The sequence below is a fragment of the Nerophis ophidion genome, linkage group LG01, assembly GCF_033978795.1.
Source record: "Nerophis ophidion isolate RoL-2023_Sa linkage group LG01, RoL_Noph_v1.0, whole genome shotgun sequence".
In the NCBI taxonomy this organism is placed as follows: Eukaryota; Metazoa; Chordata; class Actinopteri; order Syngnathiformes; family Syngnathidae; genus Nerophis; species Nerophis ophidion.
Genome location: NC_084611.1, coordinates 3,575,214 through 3,589,627, shown reverse-complemented (window position 1 = coordinate 3,589,627; position 14,414 = coordinate 3,575,214). Strand labels below are relative to the sequence as shown.

At 46.2% G+C, this 14,414-nt stretch overlaps 2 protein-coding genes across 6 annotated transcripts in view; one reads left to right on the top strand and one right to left on the bottom strand.

Annotated features, from left to right (window-relative positions):
* Window positions 1–665: 665 nt before the first annotated feature.
* LOC133549099 (F-box only protein 21-like) lies at window positions 666–6,720 on the bottom strand. The gene is made up of 4 exons (XM_061894236.1): window positions 6,438–6,720; window positions 2,784–2,919; window positions 2,611–2,720; window positions 666–853 (listed from the first exon to the last, which is right to left on the bottom strand). Exons 1-4 carry the CDS (start codon window positions 6,662–6,664, stop codon window positions 694–696), a joined length of 633 nt encoding a protein of 210 aa, XP_061750220.1. The 5' UTR covers window positions 6,665–6,720; the 3' UTR covers window positions 666–693.
* Window positions 6,721–6,777: 57 nt separating this feature from the next.
* Window positions 6,778–14,414, top strand: part of LOC133549033 (merlin-like) — a 186,314-nt gene continuing 178,677 nt past the window's right edge. For 2 of the 5 annotated variants that reach the window (XM_061894114.1, XM_061894106.1), the window contains exon 1: window positions 6,809–7,578. In XM_061894114.1, the coding sequence (XP_061750098.1) occupies window positions 7,465–7,578 (114 nt within the window). In that variant the 5' untranslated portion in view covers window positions 6,809–7,464. Of the gene's footprint in view, window positions 7,579–14,414 lie in introns of all 5 variants that reach the window. The other 3 variants (XM_061894132.1, XM_061894149.1, XM_061894140.1) reach the window with 3 other exon arrangements.

Sequence of the window (14,414 nt, the reverse complement as noted above, 5' to 3'; positions counted from 1 at the left end):
TGCCGTTATTCATTTTTCAAATCATTTGAACCACATTTGAATGTTTGTGCATATTATGTATAAATCACATTTGTTATTATTCATCTCATTTAGAAAATTACTTTTGATATTTAATTTAGTATTGTATTAAAACCATATTCAAGTTTTTGAATTATTGTATTTGTTGTATTAATTGTATTATAACCACATTTTATAAATTTAGAAATGTCTTTTTTTAAAAAAGTTTATTAAATTATTTTTGATATTTTATTTGTTATTATATTCAAACTACAGGTCTTTGTTTTAATCATTTTAAATAAGTTTTTTTTTCTAAACAAACTTTTTTTTTTTTTTGAAACCTACTTTTGGTATTAAAAAAAAAAAAATTTACAATTTTTTTGTTTTTTGTAAAATTATATTTGTTATAAATTTTTCTAAATCATATGTAAACCACATTTTTTATTTTTGTTATTTAATATGATATATTTTTTGTTATAGTTTAACCATATTTTATTTACATTACTTGTAAAATCACTTTTGGTATTTTGTTTTTAAATTATATTCAAACTTTGTTCTTTATTATTCATCCTATTTACAAAGTTACTTTTGATGTTTTACTTCTTTTTAAAATTATATTTAAAGCATATTTTCTTTTTCTTTTTTCACTCTTAAGTTTATTTGAAAATGACGACTTCATTTGATTTTAGTTCAACATTATGCTGCATTCATGCCAGCTGGGAAATTTCCAGCACCTGCGAGCGCCGACTGCTGCTCCTTGGGCTGCTCCAGGAAGGTCTTGAGACTGCGCAGGATGTTCTGCTGTCTCAGGAAGTAAAGGATTTTCCTTGCATAGTACTTCAGGGTCAGACTTTTCCTGCAAACAAAAACGTTAAGTTGTCGCCCACACGGACCTCTTGTCCCCACACGGACCTCTTGTCCCTACACGGACCTCTTGTCCCCACACGGACCTCTTGTCCCCACACGGACCTCTTGTCCCCACCCCTCCGTCCCCCACAACCCCTCTCTCACTCACACACTGACCCCTCCATCCCACCCACACACACGGACCCCTCGTCCAAACACAGACTCCTCCGTTACCCCACTTGGACCCTTCCATCACCCGACACGGACCCCTCCACCCCACTCGGATCCCCCTACCCCACACGGAACCCTCTGTCACCCCACGAGGACCCCTCCACCCCATTCGGATATCCCTACCCCGCACGGACTCCTACACCCCCACATGGACCCCGAACACCGCACACAGACCCCTCATGTTACCAGACGGACCCCTCATCCCCGCTTGAACCCCTCCGTCAGCCCACACGGACACCTCTACCCCTCACGGACCCCTACGTTTTCCCAACTCGGACCCCCGTCACCACACACGGACCCCTCCATCCCACACAGACTCCTCTACCCCACAAGGACCCCTCCGTCAGCCCACACGGACACCTCTACCCCTCACGGACCCCTACGTTTTCCCAACTCGGACCCCCGTCACCACACACGGACCCCTCCATCCCACACAGACTCCTCTACCCCACAAGGACCCCTCCGTCACCCCACACGGACTCCTCCATAGCCCCACACGGACCCTTCTATCCCACTTGAACCCCTCCATCGCCCCACATGGACCCCTCCGTGTCACCACACGGACCCTCTGTCACCCCACACGGAAGCCCCCATCCCACACGGACCCCTCCGACACCTCACACGGACCCCTACGTTTCCCCACACGGACCCCCAGTCACCACAAAGATACCTCTACCCCACACAGACCCCTCCGTGTCAACACACAGACCCCTCTGTCACCCCACACTGAACCCCCCATCCCACACGGACCCCTGTACCCCACACGGACCCTTACGTTTCCCCACACGGACCCCTCCATCCCACACGGACCCCTCCATAGCCCCACACGGACCCTTACGTTTCCCCACACGGACCCCTCCATCCCACACGGACCCCTCCATAGCCCCACACGGACCCTTCCATCCCACTTGAACCCCTCCGTGACACCCCAAACGGACCCCTCCGTCACTCCACACAGACCCCCTACCCCACACGGACCCCTCCGTGTCACCACACGGACCCCTCTGTCACCCCATACGGAACTCCCCATCCCACACACGGGCCCCTCCGTCACCCCACACGGACCCCTACGTTTCCCCACATGTACCCCCAGTCACCACACACAGACCCCTCCATCCCACACGGACACCTGTACCCCACACGGACCCCTCCGTGTCACCACAGGGACCCCTCTGCCACCCCACACGGAACCCCCCATCCCACACGGACCCTTACGTTTCCCCACACGGACCCCTCCATCCCACACGGACACCTCTACCCCACAGGGACTCCTCCGTCACCCCACACGGACCCCTCCATAGCCCCCACACGGACCCTTCCATCCCACACGGAACCCTACGTTTCCCCACATGGACTCCCCGTCACCACACAAAGACCCCTCCATCCCACACGGACACTTTTACCCCACACAGACCCCTCCATAGCCCCACACGGACCCTTCCATCCCACTTGAACCCCTCCACGACCCCAAATGGACCCCTCCGTCACCCCACACGGACCCCCTACCCCACACGAACCCCCCCCCCCGAGCCCCACCTCTTGTCGGCCCGCAGGATGAAGAGCAGCTCGTCCTCACAGAAGTGCTCGGGCATGCCCAGGGACTCGATCTCGGCGAAGCTGTCCCCCAGAACCTGTCCGATGCACGGCTGAGTGGCAGAAACATTTTCAGTTCCAAGCGTGCAGCCCGAGTGAGGCGTAAAACTACTCACAACTTCCGTGAAGAACCTCTTGGAGATGGACTCCACCGTCCTGCGGATCTGTATGCCCACCCGATGGCGGGTCTTGTACTCCCGCAGCCAGTCACAGCTCTCGTTCTGAGGGTAGAACCTCTGCAGCCTGGGCCATCTGAGCGGGGGACAACCCTCCACTCAGTCAAAACACAAGCAATCACATCGTCCTCTAGATGTAGCTGTAGATCTGGATGCAGATGTATACGAACAGTAGATGCAGATGTAGATGCAGATGTAGATGCAGAGGTAGATGCAGAGTAGGGGTGTAACGGTACGTGTATTTGTATTGGACCGCATCGGTACGGGGGTTTCTGTTCGGTTCGGAGGTGTACCGATCGAGTACACATGCTAGCAGCGACCGGGCTAGGACAACATGTAAAAGCCAAAGCTGGAAGACCCTCCTGCCTCGTTAACATCTCCCGTTTGGGAACACTTGGACTGCGCGATACAACAACGGAGGACGGAGGTTTGCCAATATTGTTCAGCAGCTGCTTCTGACAACACGTCAAACACGTATTGCGCCTTTCCTGCTTCCAACTCCCAGACCGTAGTCGAGGAGCGTAGGGGAGACACTCCTCCAGGGGCTGATGTATTCTCGGGGGCAACACCCTTCACTCGTTGTGGGGCGGTATAGCTCGGTTGGTAGAGCAGCCGTGCCAGCAACTTGAGGGTTGCAGGTTCGATTCCCACTCCCGCCATCCTAGTCACTGCCGTTGTGTCCTTGGGCAAGACACTTTACCCCACCTGCTCCCAGTGCCACCCACACTGGTTTAAATGTAACTTAGATATTGGGTTTCACTATGTAAAGCGCTTTGAGTCACTAGAGAAAAGCGCTATATAAATATAATTCACTCCACAGCTCCAGACTCCAGGGTAAATGTAGAGTCCAGCAATTAGTTGCAAATCGTGGCTTTATTGAGGTCTTGCACACAGCCAATCACTCCCTGGCGTCACTCACCTCACATGCTGTCACATGTTAAAGGGCCACACACGCACATATGCTACTCTCCTAACACATGCTAACCCCTTTGAAGCGTCACCACCGCATTCAAACAGCCTCTCCTCGGCGAGTCAGGCAGGGCTAAAGCAATAACAAATGTTTTTATAGCAGCAGATTTAAGTCCATTAAAAACTAGATTTTGACCCACTTCTATGGTGGAAGAACAATGAGCCCATATATCCTCTTACTGCCAAGTTAGAGGAAAATTGTAATCTTCAGGCTTTTGTGGCCCAAAGGCTTAAAGTCCTTGTGACACTTTTTAGTCTTTGTTACAATCAGTCTCTCTCTTTCTCCCTTCACATTCCATCAAAAATGTTTACTCATACCCGGAAATAACTTCCTTACATCCGACGACGGACCAAACCAGACACTTCAAAATAAAAGTATGCCCACGAACTTAACAAAAAGGCATGTAATTACATTTTAACCACAGTAACTTAAATGAAGCCTTCTTATGAACTTTTATGCATTTTGATTTAAATTCCCTTTTAGTAACTTAAATTATTCAGTTTTTAGTGGAATAAAACAAATTACAATAATTATTAGTACCAACAGTTACATGTACCGTATTTCCTTGAATTGCCGCAGGATATATAGTTTGTGCCTGCCTTGAATTACCGACGGGTCAAACTTGTGACACTTCCCCGTCATCATTTTCAAAATGGAGGAGGCTGATTTCAATACCGGTAATTTGAAATCGCATAAAGAGAAAAAGACATAAGAGCTATGCAGTAGGATTTAAGGTCCGAGCTTACATCACACTCAAATTTTTACTGCATGCCTTTGGTAAGTGCCGGAGTGAGAAGAGGTTTTAAAATAATTAGCGCATGCTTACTTTTACCGCATGCCTTTGGTAAGCGCAGGAGTGAGAAGAGGTTTTAAATTCATTAGCGCCCCGGCGGCAATTCAAGGAAATACGGTATGTTATGCCGTTGTTTACAAATTTGGTAAATAAATAACAAACAAATGTATATTTTGTTGTTTTCTTACTGTACTGAAAATGAACCGAACCGTGACCTCTAAACAGAGGAATGTACTGAAGCGAAATTTTTGTGGACCGTTACACACCTAATGCAGAGGTAGATGCAGATCTGGAGGTAAATATAGACGTAAATGCAGATGTGGATGTAAATGTGGATGTAGTCACAGAAATAGATACAGATGTGGATGTAGTCGCAGAGGTAGATACAGATGTGGATGCAGATGCAGCTGTAGATGCAGATGTGGATGTAGTCGCAGAGGTAGATGCAGAGGTAAATGCAGAAGTGGATGCAGATGTGGATGTAGATGCAGATGTAAATGCAGAAGTGGATGTAGATGTAGTGTCAGAGGTAGATGCAGATGTGGATGTAGATGCAGAAGTAGATGCAGAGATAGATATAGATGTGGATGCAGATGTAGATGTAAATGCAGAAGTAGATGCTGAGGTAGGTATAGATGCAGATGTAGATGTAAATGCAGAAGTAGATGCAGATGTGGATGCAGATGTAGATGCAGATGTGGAAGTAGATGCAGATGTGGATTTAGTCGCAGAGGTAGATGCAGATGTGGAAGTAGATGCAGAGGTAGATATAGATGTGGATGCAGATGTAAATGCAGAAGTAGATGCAGAGGTAGATATGGATGTGGATGCAGATGTAGATGTAGTCGCAGAGGTAGATGCAGATGTGGATGCAGATGTAGATGCAAATGTGGAAGTAGATGCAGAGGTAGATGCAGATGTGGATGCAGATGTAGATGCAAATGTGGAAGTAGATGCAGAGGTAGATGCAGATGTGGATGTAGTGGCAGAGGTAGATGCAGATGTGAATGCAGATGTGGAAGGAGATGCAGAGGTAGATGCAGATGTGGATGCAGTAGATGCAGATGTAAATGCAGAAGTGGATGTAGATGTAGTATCAGAGGTAGATGCAGATGTGGATGTAGATGCAGAGGTAAATGCAGAAGTAGATGCAGAGGTAGATATAGATGTGGATGCAGATGTAAATGCAGAAGTAGATGCAGAGGTAGATTTGGATGTGGATGCAGATGTGGATACAAATGTAGATGCAGAGGTAGATATAGATGTGGATGCAGATGTAAATGCAGAAGTAGATGCAGAGGTAGATTTGGATGTGGATGCAGATGTGGATACAAATGTAGATGCAGAGGTAGATATAGATGTGGATGCAGATGTAAATGCAGAAGTAGATGCAGAGGTAGATATAGATGTGGATGCAGATGTGGATACAAATGTAGATGCAGAGGTAGATATAGATATAGATGTAGATGTGGAGGTGGATGTAGTTGTAGATGTGGAGGCAGATGTAGATGCAGATGTGGAGGTAGATGTAGATGTGGAGGTAAATGTAGATGCAGATGTGGATGTAGATGAAGAGGTAGATATATATGTAGATGTGGATGTAGATGTGGATGTAGATGAAGAGGTAGATATATATGTAGATGTGGATGTAGATGCAGATGTAGATGATGCTGAGCTCCAACACGGAGGAGGACATTGAAAGCCGGAACCCCAACATGCAGATGAAGATTACCGCAGCGGGCGTGAGAAAATGAGAATGTTGTTGAAGAAAATGAGAATGTTGTTGGAGAAAATGAGAATGTTGTTGGAGAAAAGTGTGAAAATATGTGACCTGAGTTTGTACTGATGGCCCCACACTTTCCCGCGCCCGTGGCAGACGTCGTGAAGGCGCTGGCAGCAGCGGGAAACGTTGCAAATGTCGACATGTTTGAGCGCGGGGAAGCACAGGATGTGTTCCAGCACCTCGGTGGGCAAGTCGGTGAGCTTCTTGGCGTCCTGGCCGCTGGTCGTCGGCGTGCTGATGACCGGCAGCCGCTGTCCGGCGCCACACGCCGCCATCTTCACTGTTTACCCCGATTACCTCATTGCTCAGGCTCCACCCCTTTCTGGCGCAGGGGGCGGGGCGGAGCCCGGTTGGTCGTTTCGCGAAAAAGGGGCGCGGCTACGTGTGGTGCCTTTAGAGGCTCCAAATCTAGCTTCGCTTTAAATAAAACCTGATGCTCACAACAAGGCAGGCAAACGCTAACATATTTATCCTATACTAAAATGATCAACAGTTATTTTATGAATTCCGTCAGTTTCGAAAAAGCGATTATATGCTTGGAAAAGTTTAGCATATTCCCCTTTTTGTGAACGTCGTTGCGAGATTTCCCAACGGTACCTGAACGCAGCAGCACGGACGCGATAGTTGCTTCCGGCTTATTAAACTTCACGCCTTAGCTCCTGCGGATAAAAGTTAATATATCGTCAAAAAATAACCTTAAAGCGTGAATATAGTTGGTGTAGGAGTGTCGCCGCTAAAAAGGTATTATTTGGGAAGAGAAGCGCGCAAAATGTTGGGCTAGCCTGCTAGCTAGCGAGCTAACGTCAAATCGAGCCAGCTAAATGTAAACAAACACGTTTGTCAACCACGTGACTGACAGACGTCACTTTGACTGACAGCTGTCACTTTATGTTCCACAAACTAACACCTTCGAGCTGCTTTGGACTCCAAAAGGCTTCAACTCAACTTTGATGCAACTTTTGGCTTCATGAAAACTGGAGCATTTTAACCAGAATGTGCTGCAGAATGTGTCTTCTACTTTATAAGTGCTGCTTTTGACTCAAGGACACTTTAGGGAAGGTTTTTTTTTTTAGTAATGGCGAGCACCTTGGCGGCTAAGATGGGATTTAACTCGCTGGCGAGGAAGCAAAACAGAAGCTTCAACGTGAGGATCTGCACGATGGAGTCAGACATGGAGTTCAGCTGCAAGGTTAGTGATAATAAAACTACAACTGCAAGGTTAGTGACAATAAAACTAAAGCTGCAAGGTTAGTGATAATAAAACTACAACTGCAAGGTTAGTGATAATAAAACTACAGCTGCAAGGTTAGTGACAATAAAACTACAGCTGCAAGGTTAGTGATAATAAAACTACAACTGCAAGGTTAGTGATAATAAAACTACAGCTGCAAGGTTAGTGACAATAAAACTACAGCTGCAAGGTTAGTGATAATAAAACTACAACTGCAAGGTTAGTGATAATAAAACAACTACAGCTGCAAGGTTAGTGACAACAAAACTACAGCTGCAAGGTTAGTGACAATAAAACAACTACAGCTGCAAGGTTAGTGACAACAAAACTACAACTGCAAGGTTAGTGATAATAAAACAACTACAGCTGCAAGGTTAGTGATAATAGAACAACTACAGCTGCAAGGTTAGTGACGATAAAAAAACTACAGCTGCAAGGTTAGTGACAATAAAACAACTACAGCTGCAAGGTTAGTGACAACAAAACTACAACTGCAAGGTTAGTGATAATAAAACAACTACAGCTGCAAGGTTAGTGATAATAAAACAACTACAGCTGCAAGGTTAGTGACAATAAAACAACTACAGCTGCAAGGTTAGTGATAATAAAACTACAGCTGCAAGGTTAGTGACAATAAAACAACTACAGCTGCAAGGTTAGTGACAATAAAACAACTACAGCTGCAAGGTTAGTGACAATAAAACTACTACAGCTGCAAGGTTAGTGACAATAAAACAACTACAGCTGCAAGGTTAGTGACAATAAAACAACTACAGCTGCAAGGTTAGTGACAATAAAACAACTACAGCTGCAAGGTTAGTGACAATAAAACAACTACAGCTGCAAGGTTAGTGACAATAAAACAACTACAGCTGCAAGGTTAGTGACAATAAAACAACTACAGCTGCAAGGTTAGTGACAATAAAACAACTACAGCTGCAAGGTTAGTGATAATAAAACAACTACAGCTGCAAGGTTAGTGATAATAAAACAACTACAGCTGCAAGGTTAGTGACAATAAAACAACTACAACTGCAAGGTTAGTGACATTAAAACAACTACAACTGCAAGGTTAGTGACAATAAAACAACTACAGCTGCAAGGTTAGTGACAATAAAACAACTACAGCTGCAAGGTTAGTGACAATAAAACAACTACAGCTGCAAGGTTAGTGACAATAAAACAACTACAGCTGCAAGGTTAGTGACAATAAAACAACTACAGCTGCAAGGTTAGTGACAATAAAACAACTACAGCTGCAAGGTTAGTGATAATAAAACAACTACAGCTGCAAGGTTAGTGATAATAAAACAACTACAGCTGCAAGGTTAGTGACAATAAAACAACTACAGCTGCAAGGTTAGTGACAATAAAACAACTACAGCTGCAAGGTTAGTGACAATAAAACAACTACAGCTGCAAGGTTAGTGATAATAAAACAACTACAGCTGCAAGGTTAGTGATAATAAAACAACTACAGCTGCAAGGTTAGTGACAATAAAACTACAACTGCAAGGTTAGTGATAATAAAACAACTACAGCTGCAAGGTTAGTGATAATAAAACAACTACAGCTGCAAGGTTAGTGATAATAGAACAACTACAGCTGCAAGGTTAGTGATAATAAAACAACTACAGCTGCAAGGTTAGTGACAATAAAACAACTACAGCTGCAAGGTTAGTGATAATAAAACAACTACAGCTGCAAGGTTAGTGATAATAAAACAACTACAGCTGCAAGGTTAGTGACAATAAAACTACAACTGCAAGGTTAGTGATAATAAAACAACTACAGCTGCAAGGTTAGTGATAATAAAACAACTACAGCTGCAAGGTTAGTGATAATAGAACAACTACAGCTGCAAGGTTAGTGATAATAAAACAACTACAGCTGCAAGGTTAGTGACAATAAAACAACTACAGCTGCAAGGTTAGTGATAATAAAACAACTACAGCTGCAAGGTTAGTGACAATAAAACAACTACAGCTGCAAGGTTAGTGACAATAAAACAACTACAGCTGCAAGGTTAGTGATAATAAAACAACTACAGCTGCAAGGTTAGTGATAATAAAACAACTACAGCTGCAAGGTTAGTGACAATAAAACAACTACAGCTGCAAGGTTAGTGACAATAAAACAACTACAGCTGCAAGGTTAGTGACAATAAAACAACTACAGCTGCAAGGTTAGTGACAATAAAACAACGACAGCTGCAAGGTTAGTGATAATAAAACTACAGCTGCAAGGTTAGTGACAATAAAACAACTACAGCTGCAAGGTTAGTGACAATAAAACAACTACAGCTGCAAGGTTAGTGATAATAAAACAACTACAGCTGCAAGGTTAGTGATAATAAAACAACTACAGCTGCAAGGTTAGTGACAATAAAACAACTACAGCTGCAAGGTTAGTGACAATAAAACAACTACAGCTGCAAGGTTAGTGACAATAAAACAACTACAGCTGCAAGGTTAGTGACAATAAAACAACTACAGCTGCAAGGTTAGTGACAATAAAACAACTACAGCTGCAAGGTTAGTGATAATAAAACAACTACAGCTGCAAGGTTAGTGATAATAAAACAACTACAGCTGCAAGGTTAGTGACAATAAAACTACAACTGCAAGGTTAGTGATAATAAAACAACTACAGCTGCAAGGTTAGTGATAATAAAACAACTACAGCTGCAAGGTTAGTGATAATAGAACAACTACAGCTGCAAGGTTAGTGACAATAAAACAACTACAGCTGCAAGGTTAGTCATAATAAAACAACTACAGCTGCAAGGTTAGTGATAATAAAACAACTACAGCTGCAAGGTTAGTGACAATAAAACTACAACTGCAAGGTTAGTGATAATAAAACAACTACAGCTGCAAGGTTAGTGATAATAAAACAACTACAGCTGCAAGGTTAGTGACAATAAAACTACAACTGCAAGGTTAGTGATAATAAAACAACTACAGCTGCAAGGTTAGTGACAATAAAACAACTACAGCTGCAAGGTTAGTGATAATAAAACAACTACAGCTGCAAGGTTAGTGATAATAAAACAACTACAGCTGCAAGGTTAGTGACAATAAAACTACAACTGCAAGGTTAGTGATAATAAAACAACTACAGCTGCAAGGTTAGTGATAATAAAACAACTACAGCTGCAAGGTTAGTGATAATAGAACAACTACAGCTGCAAGGTTAGTGACAATAAAACAACTACAGCTGCAAGGTTAGTGATAATAAAACAACTACAGCTGCAAGGTTAGTGACAATAAAACAACTAATTCTCACACTTTTAATGCAGGCTGTGGTGCATTTCTGCCGCAGTGACACTAGGTGGCAGCACCTTGCTGAGGCAGCGTCATCACGTGACACCCGCATTGTCTCCCACCCGCAACAGTTTAGGGGTGTCCAAACTTTTTCCGCTGAGGGCCACACTGAAAAATCAAAGCACGCGTTTTATGTTTAATTTTGTAAAATTAAACATAATGTTAAAAAATAAGTCATATATTAATAATAAATGACTTATTTTTAACATCACAATGATAATATAATATTATTATTGTTTTCTATGTTTATATCAACGTCAGATCTATCTGTCCATAATGTGGGGCCACTCAAAGGGCCAGTCCTAACAGTTGCGGTTTGAAGTCAGCGTGCGGGTGTTGTTACGGCTAAAAGTCAGTGTGCTGTGGTGTTGTTGCGGCTAGAAGTAAGCATGCGGGTGTTACGGCTAAAAGTCAGCGTGCTGTGGTGTTGTTGTGGCTAGAAGTCAGCGTGCGGGTGTTGTTGTGGCTAGAAGTCAGCGTGCGGGTGTTGTTGTGGCTAGAAGTCAGCCTGCGGGTGTTGTTGTGGCTAGAAGTCAGCGTGCTGTGGTGTTGTTGCGGCTGGAAGTCAGCGTGCGAGTGTTGTTGCGGCTAGAAGTCAGCGTGCTGTGGTGTTGTTGCGGCTAAAAGTCAGCGTGCTGTGGTGTTGTTGTGGCTAGAAGTCAGCGTGCGGGTGTTGTTGTGGCTAGAAGTCAGCGTGCGGGTGTTGTTGTGGCTAGAAGTCAGCGTGCGGGTGTTGTTGTGGCTAGAAGTTAGCGTGCGGGTGTTGTTGTGGCTAGAAGTCAGCCTGCGGGTGTTGTTGTGGCTAGAAGTCAGCGTGCTGTGGTGTTGTTGCGGCTGGAAGTCAGCGTGCGAGTGTTGTTGCGGCTAGAAGTCAGCGTGCTGTGGTGTTGTTGCGGCTAAAAGTCAGCGTGCTGTGGTGTTGTTGTGGCTAGAAGTCAGCGTGCTGTGGTGTTGTTGCGGCTGGAAGTCAGCGTGCGAGTGTTGTTGCGGCTAGAAGTCAGCGTGCTGTGGTGTTGTTGCGGCTAGAAGTCAGCGTGCTGTGGTGTTGTTGTGGCTAGAAGTCAGCGTGCGGGTGTTGTTGTGGCTAGAAGTTAGCGTGCGGGTGTTGTTGTGGCTAGAAGTCAGCCTGCGGGTGTTGTTGTGGCTAGAAGTCAGCGTGCTGTGGTGTTGTTGCGGCTGGAAGTCAGCGTGCGAGTGTTGTTGCGGCTAGAAGTCAGCGTGCTGTGGTGTTGTTGCGGCTAAAAGTCAGTGTGCAAGTGTAGTTGCGGCCGGAAGTCAATGTGCTGTGGTGTTGTTGTGGCTAGAAGTCAGCGTGCGGGTGTTGTTGCGGCCGGAAGTCAGCGTGCTTTGGTGTTGTTGCGGCTCAAAGTCAGCGTGCGGGTGTTGTCGCGGCTAAAAGTCAGCTTGCTGTGGTGTTTTTGCGGTTTGAAGTCAGCGTGCGGGTGTTGTTACGGCTAAAAGTCAGTGTGCTGTGGTGTTGTTGCGGCTAGAAGTAAGCATGCGGGTGTTACGGCTAAAAGTCAGCGTGCTGTGGTGTTGTTGTGGCTAGAAGTCAGCGTGCGGGTGTTGTTGTGGCTAGAAGTCAGCGTGCGGGTGTTGTTGTGGCTAGAAGTCAGCGTGCGGGTGTTGTTGTGGCTAGAAGTTAGCGTGCGGGTGTTGTTGTGGCTAGAAGTCAGCCTGCGGGTGTTGTTGTGGCTAGAAGTCAGCGTGCTGTGGTGTTGTTGCGGCTGGAAGTCAGCGTGCGAGTGTTGTTGCGGCTAGAAGTCAGCGTGCTGTGGTGTTGTTGCGGCTAAAAGTCAGCGTGCTGTGGTGTTGTTGTGGCTAGAAGTCAGCGTGCTGTGGTGTTGTTGCGGCTGGAAGTCAGCGTGCGAGTGTTGTTGCGGCTAGAAGTCAGCGTGCTGTGGTGTTGTTGCGGCTAGAAGTCAGCGTGCTGTGGTGTTGTTGTGGCTAGAAGTCAGCGTGCGGGTGTTGTTGTGGCTAGAAGTTAGCGTGCGGGTGTTGTTGTGGCTAGAAGTCAGCCTGCGGGTGTTGTTGTGGCTAGAAGTCAGCGTGCTGTGGTGTTGTTGCGGCTGGAAGTCAGCGTGCGAGTGTTGTTGCGGCTAGAAGTCAGCGTGCTGTGGTGTTGTTGCGGCTAAAAGTCAGTGTGCAAGTGTAGTTGCGGCCGGAAGTCAATGTGCTGTGGTGTTGTTGTGGCTAGAAGTCAGCGTGCGGGTGTTGTTGCGGCCGGAAGTCAGCGTGCTTTGGTGTTGTTGCGGCTCAAAGTCAGCGTGCGGGTGTTGTCGCGGCTAAAAGTCAGCTTGCTGTGGTGTTTTTGCGGTTTGAAGTCAGCGTGCGGGTGTTGTTATGGCTAAAAGTTAGCGTGCTGTGGTGTTGTTGCGGCTCGAAGTCAGCGTGCGGGTGTTGTTGGGGCTGGAAGTCAGCCTGCTGGTGTTGTTGCGGCTAGAAGTCAGCGTGCTGTGGTGTTGTTGCGGTTTGAAGTCAGCGTGCGGGTGTTGTTACGGCTAAAAGTCAGCGTGCTGTGGTGTTGTTGCAGCTAGAAGTCAGCGTGCTGTGGTGTTGTTGCGGCTAAAAGTCAGTGTGCAAGTGTAGTTGCGGCCGGAAGTCAATGTGCTGTGGTGTTGTTGTGGCTAGAAGTCAGCGTGCGGGTGTTGTTGCGGCCGGAAGTCAGCGTGCTTTGGTGTTGTTGCGGCTCAAAGTCAGCGTGCGGGTGTTGTCGCGGCTAAAAGTCAGCTTGCTGTGGTGTTTTTGCGGTTTGAAGTCAGCGTGCGGGTGTTATTATGGCTAAAAGTTAGCGTGCTGTGGTGTTGTTGCGGCTCGAAGTCAGCGTGCGGGTGTTGTTGGGGCTGAAAGTCAGCCTGCTGGTGTTGTTGCGGCTAGAAGTCAGCATGCGGGTGTTGTGGCTCGAAGTGAGCGTGCGGGTGTTGTTGTGGCTAGAAGTCAGCGTGCTCTGGTGTTGTTGCGGCTGGAAGTCAGCGTGCGGGTGTTGTTGCGGCTAGAAGTCAGCGTGCTGTGGTGTTGTTGCGGCTAAAAGTCAGCGTGCTGTTGTGTTGTTGGGGCTCCAAGTCAGTGTGCAAGTGTTGTTGCGGCCGGAAGTCAATGTGCTGTGGTGTTGTTGTGGCTAGAAGTCAGCGTGCGGGTGTTGTTGCGGCCGGAAGTCAGCGTGCTGTGGTGTTGTTGCGGCTCAAAGTCAGCTTGCGGGTGTTGTCGCGGCTAGAAGTCAGCTTGATGTGGTGTTTTTGCGGTTTGAAGTCAGCGTGCGGGTGTTGTTATGGCTAAAAGTCAGCGTGCTGTGGTGTTGTTGCGGCTCGAAGTCAGCGTGCGGGTGTTGTTGGGGCTGGAAGTCAGCCTGCTGGTGTTGTTGCGGCTAGAAGTCAGCGTGCTGTGGTGTTGTTGTGGCTAGAAGTCAGCGTGCGGGTGTTGTTGCGGCCGGAAGTCAGCGTGCTGTGGTGTTGTTGCGGCTCAAAGTCA